At 32.4% G+C, this 8628-nt stretch overlaps 1 protein-coding gene across 2 annotated transcripts; it reads left to right on the forward strand.

Annotated features, from left to right (window-relative positions):
* Positions 1 to 347: 347 nt before the first annotated feature.
* NTS (neurotensin) lies at positions 348 to 8170 on the forward strand. 2 transcript variants are annotated; one of them, XM_025401892.1, is made up of 5 exons: positions 350 to 529; positions 2716 to 2777; positions 2941 to 2948; positions 4458 to 4677; positions 7405 to 8168. In XM_025401892.1, exons 1-5 carry the CDS (start codon positions 457 to 459, stop codon positions 7555 to 7557), a joined length of 516 nt encoding a protein of 171 aa, XP_025257677.1. In that variant the 5' UTR covers positions 350 to 456; the 3' UTR covers positions 7558 to 8168. The 2 variants fall into 2 exon arrangements, with proteins under 2 accessions (XP_025257676.1, XP_025257677.1); XM_025401891.1 differs by lacking the exon at positions 2941 to 2948 and having other exon boundaries at positions 348 to 529; positions 4453 to 4677; positions 7405 to 8170.
* The last annotated feature ends 458 nt before the right edge of the window (positions 8171 to 8628 follow it).

Consider the following 8628-nt stretch of genomic DNA (forward strand, 5'->3'; position numbering starts at 1 on the left):
AAAATCAAAATGACTTTTGGAGTGAGGGAATGAGAAGTGGGAAAAGGATGATACTGGGGGTTCTCTGTCAGTATGCTGTACATAGCAGTGCAGTTGAATGACTCCTTCTGTGCGTCAGAAATCCAAAGCAGCAGCAGCAGCAATTAGGGAAGATCGTCACTTTCACTCAAGGTTCAGAAATGGGGAAGGAGAGCAGCGGGGGACAAAGGAAAAGGGGAGGAGAAAGCAGGGCGAAGGGGGGAAGGATAGAGGTGAAGATAGGGCACATCCTGCAAAGATAATGCCTGTACAATCAGTGACATCATCCTCCTGCTTATATATATAGGGGAATGGCCAGAGCACCTCTCATAGTTCACTCACTTTCAAAGCCAGCTGAAGGCAAGAGGAAGTGCTAGAGAGAGCCCCCTTCAGTGTGCTTCTGACTTTTACGGAATTGGCTTGTTAGAAGGCTGAAAGATGATGGCAGGAATGAAAATCCAGCTTGTATGCATGCTACTCCTGGCTTTCAGTTCCTGGAGTCTGTGCTCAGGTAAGCAAAACAGAATTTCACAACTCCCTGAAGTGATTTCTTTTTTCTCTTTTGCAGTGTGTTGCTACTTATGTTCATGTATCGAGAGAGAAGAGTTGCTCCCTTTTATTCAGGATTTACCTTTTAGTGACAGAAACTGAATATCTTTTTCTCTGCCTTTATGATTACTGAGAGCTGCATTTTCCCTTTTAAAATCTACAAAGCAATAAAAGGGATTTCAATGAAACACTGCATGACCCCCTTTGGAATGCAACCACTAGAGGGAAAAAAGAAAAACCTTACAAAACTTTCAATTAGGCTGATCATTATCTAATGAGAAGTACAGAGACAGTGGCTGTCAACCTGCAAACCCATCATTAAATCCCATTCCATTTAAAATGTTTTACTCTCATCCTCATTCAATCTCTTAGGAAACGGTGGCCCTCATGCCCTTGTAATAGTCCCCATATTATTTTCTTAATTGTTTGTGTTAAGATAACACATAAAGTGAAAATGGATGCTTACTGAAAAATGAATGAAGCATTATTTGTAGATATTCATTTCTAGAAAAATACAAAAATATTCCAGATCCTTTTTGAGAATACAGTTTGCATAGTCTAATAAGTATGCTATTAATATAACTGTTTGGCATTTTTTCCATGCCATTTAAGTTAATACAAAATACAGTTGGAGAATTGGTATTCTTATATTGATGGAAATGATTTGACTTCAGAGTGTTTTGCATGTGGTGTGAAAGGAGAAGTTATATAGTCCTAAATATCTATAAATAACACACTTTGAAAATAAGATTTAAATTGAAAGGTATAACATGAAATATTACAACCATTGCAAAAGGCTGTACTTAATATTTAAGAAATATTTGAATGACCACTTCAAAGGGAAAAGAACACCTTAGGAAGTAAATGCAGCAAAAATAATTTAATCTGCTCCGTGCTTTTATGTATCATAAATATGACATTGAAATGTTTAACTCAAACTCATGCTATCATTTGATTTAAATTATGACATTAATATCTAAGAAGATATGAAAGTGATTTATGCAAAATTTTAAATTTATTTTAATCATCAGAACATAACTTTCAGCTTCTACTTTTCAAATCTTATGAGAAAAAACAAACTTTTCTACAATTGTGATTTTATCTGAAAGTTATATGAGATTAAAGATTCACATACTTCTGGAAGAAAAACTGGGTTATTGATTAAGCACTGTGATGATTAACTTGAAACTACTTGCTGTAATAATGCAAAACTTATGAGGATTTGAGTATACATTGTTCATAAATTCCTAAAACAGATTATGTCTCTAACAAATAAGGAGAGAAGATCTCTTGTATAATTTAGGTTCTAGGTAAAATTAAGCCAATAGTTTCTCCGATTCTGACATTTCTTTTTACTGAGTGTGAAGTACAAGAAAGATAGAGTCATTTTTAACTTGATTTTTATTATCGTACACTATTTTCTAAATTTTCCTTCTCTGTAAAATATTCATTAACAGAAACTTGGATAGAGTTTTTAAAAAAATCCAGAGACCCATTTTCAATGCTATTGTACATGTATTGTTGAACAGCTCCACTTTTGCTTTAAACAATTTTCTTAAACACCTATGATAAAATTAAGGATACATAATTCCGAATTCTTACTTAAAGTACAAATACAATTCTTTCAACGTGTGTTTTGTAAAAAAGCATCTCCAGTTAAGTAAATCTCAGTATCTGTATTATTCTAAAATTATCAGTAAGCAATTCCCTTTGGTTTTGTCTTGAAAAAGTCTCTTGTATAATCTTCATTATGTTGTGTTTTTAAATGTTAATATGCATATTTTCTATATATGTAAACTATGGCTGGTAAGAAATAAACTACTCTAGCATATTTGGTAAAATATGTGTTATACAATATAATCACATTTTAAAAATCTGAAATTCAAAGTTTAAACAACTCGAAGTCATCAACAGCTGTCTGAACAAATAATCATATGCTTATTTTCTTAGAAGTGCTTCTACTATTTTAGCTTCCTATTATGCTAAAATATACCTAAAATTTGTTTTTTAAGATTACTATTTTTAAGAAAATACATAAGAAAGACACTAACCTCTAAGACTACTTTTTAAAATTAACCTAAAATCTGTAGATTATGATATAATTATATGATATGTGATTATAGTAAACCTGATTTTGATTTTACTCAGATTCAGAGGAGGAAATGAAAGCATTAGAAGCAGATTTATTGACCAGCATGCATACATCAAAGGTAACTTTTTCTTTTCTTTAACTCTGGGTTGAAGAACATATGAACTTTCATTATCAATATGGTATCCTTTTCCTATAGTAATAACTTCCCATCCAGATTTAAAAGTTCCTTAAGAGGCATTTCCTTTTTGAAAAAAAAAAAAAATTCTTTTAGTTAAAAGAAGTTAAAGGTGTTGATATGACAGGTAAAGAAATTATAGTTCTATCAATCAGTATTTTGCAATTTTAATTAATTGCCACACATATTTACGTGCCTGTAAATGTTTTTAAAGGAACTTGTTTCCATGCCTTTTACATTGGGTATGATGAAAGGTATATTGGTCTCAGTTTAAATGAAAACAAAGTGAGCTCTTTGCCTTTGTTTATTATATTGGGGGAAATAAAAAGGTGTTTTTTTATTTCCTTAAATTAGAAATAACAGTTCATTACAACCTGCAAAAGAAATGTAGTAGAGAGGGGAGAGCAATGGACTGGCAAGCAGGAGCACTGAGATCTAATCCTGAAACAGTGACTTATTAAATATTTTATCTTTAGCAAGTGGATTAGTTTACCTTGCTTACCTGTGTTTCCTTGTTTTTAAATGCAGCTCATAGTCTTCTAGACATTTACCATTCTATAATGTATTTAGGAATTACTAAACTGTACTCTTCATTGTATGTCTGGATTTAAATTCTCCCTATACCAGACACGTTATTTTCACATGTTCTAATTCTTTTTTCTTTAATTGAGCCAAATGCAACTTTGTATTCTGGGCCCTATTACTCCTCTGCTGGGGTCTTGAAAGCAAGTTTCTAAAATTCCAATCCGTACCTAAGAATACGTTCTGCGGTACATGTGCAGGATGTGCAGGTTTGTTACATAGGTAAAGGTGTGCTGTGGTGGTTTGCTGCACCTATCAACTCATCACCTAGGTATTAAGCCTAGCATGCATTAGCTATTTTTCCTAATGCTCTTCCTTCCTCCACCCCACCCTCTGACAGGCCCCAGTGTGGGTTGTTCCCCTCCCTGTGCCCATGTATTCTCATTGTTTAGTACTCAATCAGAATACCAATGGCTACAACCTCTTCAGTTCAAAAATAGACAACTGAAGTTAATAGTCTGTGTTAGAAAATGGGATAAGTTACGTGCCTTGGTGTCTTGGTATAGATTTACCTAATTCCCAGGTGCAAGTTAATACATAAAGGTCCTAAATAATCTGTGATGCTACCCATAACAATTATTAATGTGTGGAATGCATTACTATCTTCATGCTTTGTAATTGTCCACATTTAATAATACCATCTTTGTCACTGCCCCATTACACATTAAGCTGAAATGTAATAGATATGGAATAATTTTTTATTTTTAATTTTTCATCTGTGATATATATATCATATTTATATATTTCTGCTGTCATTTTAATTTCCTTGCTTTTTTACTTTGCTCTGTGTGTACACACATAAGTGCATATGTATGTGAATATGACTATTGCGTTTTGTTAAATAGAATTTATGAGATATTGGCACTATACAACTTTGTGAACATGATGTTACTAAATAAATAACACTGTGTTTATTAGACTGGAGTAGCAATTAGATCCTAAATGTGATGGTTTAGCACACTGGGAATTCATTTGTTGCTCATGTAACACAAGTTTTAATTGCAGGGTTTTTTTTTTTTATTATTTTATGTTTCAGATTAGTAAAGCACATGTTCCCTCTTGGAAGATGACTCTGCTAAATGTTTGCAGTCTTGTAAATAATTTGAACAGCCCAGCTGAGGAAACAGGAGAAGTTCATGAAGAGCAGCTTATTACAAGAAGGAAACTTCCCACTGCTTTAGATGGCTTTAGCTTGGAAGCAATGTTGACAATATACCAGCTCCACAAAATCTGTCACAGCAGGGCTTTTCAACACTGGGAGGTATGGCAATAACAAAATATTAATATGATTATAGTTACACTAGTTAACTGTCATTTGTATTGATTTATTAAATTCCCAATCATAATCATAACAAGAAGAGTTACAAGTATTGAAGAAGAACAAGCCATGTGTTGAAGTCAACATTGCTTCAAATCTTCAAAGTGTCCTTCAAATATTTGAAACTGAGCAAAATATGTTTTTCTTCAACCTTAAAAAGAGGATATATCTTCAGGCAGATTTGATCTACATGTTTTTATTATGCTTAAGTGGATGGCATGTTTAGGCAATTTTTGTTGTTGTAGGTGGTGGCATGTCTAACAAATTTAAGCAACTCAAAATGTTGTCTTAGAAATACAAAGTCATGTGTAGTGATCTATAAACAAACTGGATTTATAAATCTATAAACAAAGTAAGCCAAGTAAAACTGGAATAAAACATAAAGTTTTCCATTTGTATTTGAATATATTAGGCAAATAAAAAATATATTTTTATGTATATACAAATATAAGATAAGGATGTATTACGTTGTTGCAAAAGTAATTGTGGTTCTTGCCATTACTTTTGCCATTACTGTTGATGGCAAAAACCACAATTACTTTTGCACCAACCTAATATATCTCTATTATTCCAGTTTTATCTGGAACCTGTTGTGTTTGAATATATTAGGCAAATAAAAATATTTTTAATTTATATAAAGGTATATATAATAGGGATATATATCTGCCCATCATTTCAGTTTATTTGGAAACCTTTGTGTTCTGTGTTTGTTTATAAATACACACCAGTGTGTAATAATGTACTTGCAAAATGCTTTACAATTTATTGCCTTCATTGATATATTTTGCTCTGAAATATAAATTACAGCTTTGAGAAGATATAGAACAATGTCAGGATAAAGAAGAGGAGGGGGAAGAAAAATAAATTCTTCAACAAAAACAAAACAGATGTTTAATAATTTCTGACAAGGGAAACATTTCTTTCAAATTAACCTCTAAGAGAAATTTGGTCAATATTTTATATTCTGGATTTACACTAGCATTGGAGATCTGAGGGTGCCTTCCCTGCTAATCTAACAAACTTATGATTGACTACCAAAGAGCTACCCTGTAGATAAGAAGAAGTGCAGGCAGAATTTCTAGTGTTTATTATAACTGGTAAGCAAAAAGATAAATAAACAAAAAACTGAAAAGATCAGTTTTAAATTTACTATTAATTATTTAATTTAAATTTCTGGTAAATTGTTTAGTATTTAAAATATGTTTTGGCTGAGCACGGTGGCTCACGCCTGTAATCCCAGTAGTTTGTGAGGCTGAGGCGGACTGATCACTAGGTCAGGAGATCGAGACCATCCTGGCTAACACGGTGAAATCTCGTCTCCACTAAAACTACAAAAAATTAGCCGGCCACCGCCTGTCGTCCCAGCTACTCAGGAGGCTGAGGCAGGAGAATGGCGTGAACTCGGGAGGCGGAGCTTGCAGTGAACCTAGATCGCACCACTACACTCCTGCCTATATTTTTATATAGGAAAATGTCCATTATATGTTACTTACCCCCCCAAAAAAAAATCCTCAATAAACTACTATGTAGACCAATCAAGTGCAAATAAGATTAAAACTTTTTCCTATTTTAAATGTTATTGAGTGATTTAAAATAAAATGATAATATTCTGAGCATAGTACAAGTAATTACAGACTATGCACAAAAAAACTAAAGATTAAGAAAGTAGATTGTCTGACAGTAGCTGTTTTCTCTCTGAAATTGAATAGCTGTGGGTTGAAATAAAGTACTTGGTTTTAAGATTTTATTCATATGCATTACAATTTAAAACTCAGTCCCCATCAATATTTGTTATAGTGAGCCCTCAAATTAGAAGATAACTAAAAATACAAAAAAAATTATCTTTAACATACTTTTAAAGTTTATTCAAATTGTGTATTAAACTATGGACAGATTTCTTAAATGGTAGCTGAAATTTTTGAGTCAGAACCGTATTCTCAGAAAAAAAGTTATAGTTAATATTAGAATGGGGCATATTCCTGCCTCTTGATATTAGGCAAGATTCTGCATGGAGTTTAACTCCTTTAAGTTATTGAATCTGAGCTTGCTTTAATGATTAAGCACCACAATCTAAAGAGATTGTCATCATTTAAATCGAGCTTTCCCATACGTTGATTTTTACAACTGACGAAGTTGGATAAAGCAATTTTAATGCCTCTATTGAGAAGTAGACCCTTGGAATGGTTTTCATGTCAAATCAGTAACTGACTTAATTGAATATAAAATTTTGTTACCTTTGTGGCCAAACTTGGTTTACCAGATCAAAAACTATATTGAAATATATATTTCATACTTTTGGCATTTCCATCATAAATTGAAGCCTGAAAAGTACTCAAAGGTCTATTTGGTGTTTTTCTACAAAAGGTGGGATTAGTGTACAGTCTTGAAATACATAATTAGTAAAGTATATAGAAATTTTTTAAAAGAGCTAGCCTGGTGAACTAGGAAGAATTCTGAACTGAGTCAGAATTACCATGTTCTTATACTATTGCAGCCACTGAATAGCCGTCTCTCCTTTGAAAAAACAATTTCTTTGAAGTTCATGTATCTCGTATCTCACCTACATATGTCTTGCTGTCTTAACAGCAAATGAGATAGAATGTAGAAAAATGCTCTGAAACAAAAGAGTTTATTCATGTAAGTTTCACTTACTTCATCTCTATCTTGCAGTTAATCCAGGAAGATATTCTTGATACTGGAAATGACAAAAATGAAAAGGAAGAAGTCATAAAGAGAAAAATTCCTTATATTCTCAAACGGCAGCTGTATGAGAATAAACCCAGAAGACCCTACATACTCAAAAGAGATTCTTACTACTACTGAGATAATAAATCATTTATTTACATGTGATTGTGATTCATCATACTTTAAATATCAAATTATATTTGTGTGAAAATGTGACAAAACACACTTATTTGTCTCTTCTACAATTGTGGTTTATTGAATGTGATTTTTCTGCACTAATATAAATTAGACTAAGTGTTTTCAAATAAATCTAAATCTTCAGCATGATGTGTTGTGTATAATTGGAGTAGATATTAATTAAGTCACATGTATAATGTTTTGTAATTTTGCAAAACATATCTTGAGTTGTTTAAACAGTCAAAATGTTTGATATTTTATACCAGCTTATGAGCTCAAAGTCTTACAATAAAGCCTAGCCTACATATCATTCACCCAAAACAAAGTAATAGCACCTCTTTTATTATTTTGACTGAATGTTTTATTGAATTGAAAGAAACATACATTCTTTTCAAGACTTCCTCATGAATCTCTCAATTATAGGAAAAGTTATTGTGATAAAACAGGAACAGCTGAAAGATTGAATAATGAACTATTGTTAATTATTCCTATTTTAATGAATGACCTTGAACTGAATTTTTTGTCTGTTAAATGAACTTGATAGCTAATAAAAAGACAACTAGTCATCAAAATCATGTTTCTCCACAGATTTGCTTCTTTATAGTGTTACTTTTTATTGAATTTTCCCCCTTTTGCATTTTGACCTAGTAAATAATAGTTTTACTTTTAACTTCACTGAGGTATTTGTGTGACTAATATTTTTCTCAGTTGGAAGGGCATATTTGAGGCAAAAGCTATGCTTGAAATAACACCTCTTAAGTTTTCTTTAAGATCATACATACAGTGTCTGAAGCCCTCAAAGTCTTCGCAAGTCATCATTAGTAGTGACTTTCTTGACTCTTTCTTTTATAGAGGTCTAGGAAGTCTTCTCCTCTCAAGGCTGCAAACTATCCCACAGTCATCTATGCAAGATAAATCAGAGCTTGAGTTGTTCTGGTATTAAGAGGCCTTTACAACTCCATACCCTTTGAGAAGATTGTCCCTCCTTGAGGATTAATATTACTCTTGGAAGAAGTGAAGAGAAATCTATAG

The sequence above is a fragment of the Theropithecus gelada genome, chromosome 11 (genome assembly GCF_003255815.1).
Source record: "Theropithecus gelada isolate Dixy chromosome 11, Tgel_1.0, whole genome shotgun sequence".
In the NCBI taxonomy this organism is placed as follows: domain Eukaryota; kingdom Metazoa; phylum Chordata; class Mammalia; order Primates; family Cercopithecidae; genus Theropithecus; species Theropithecus gelada.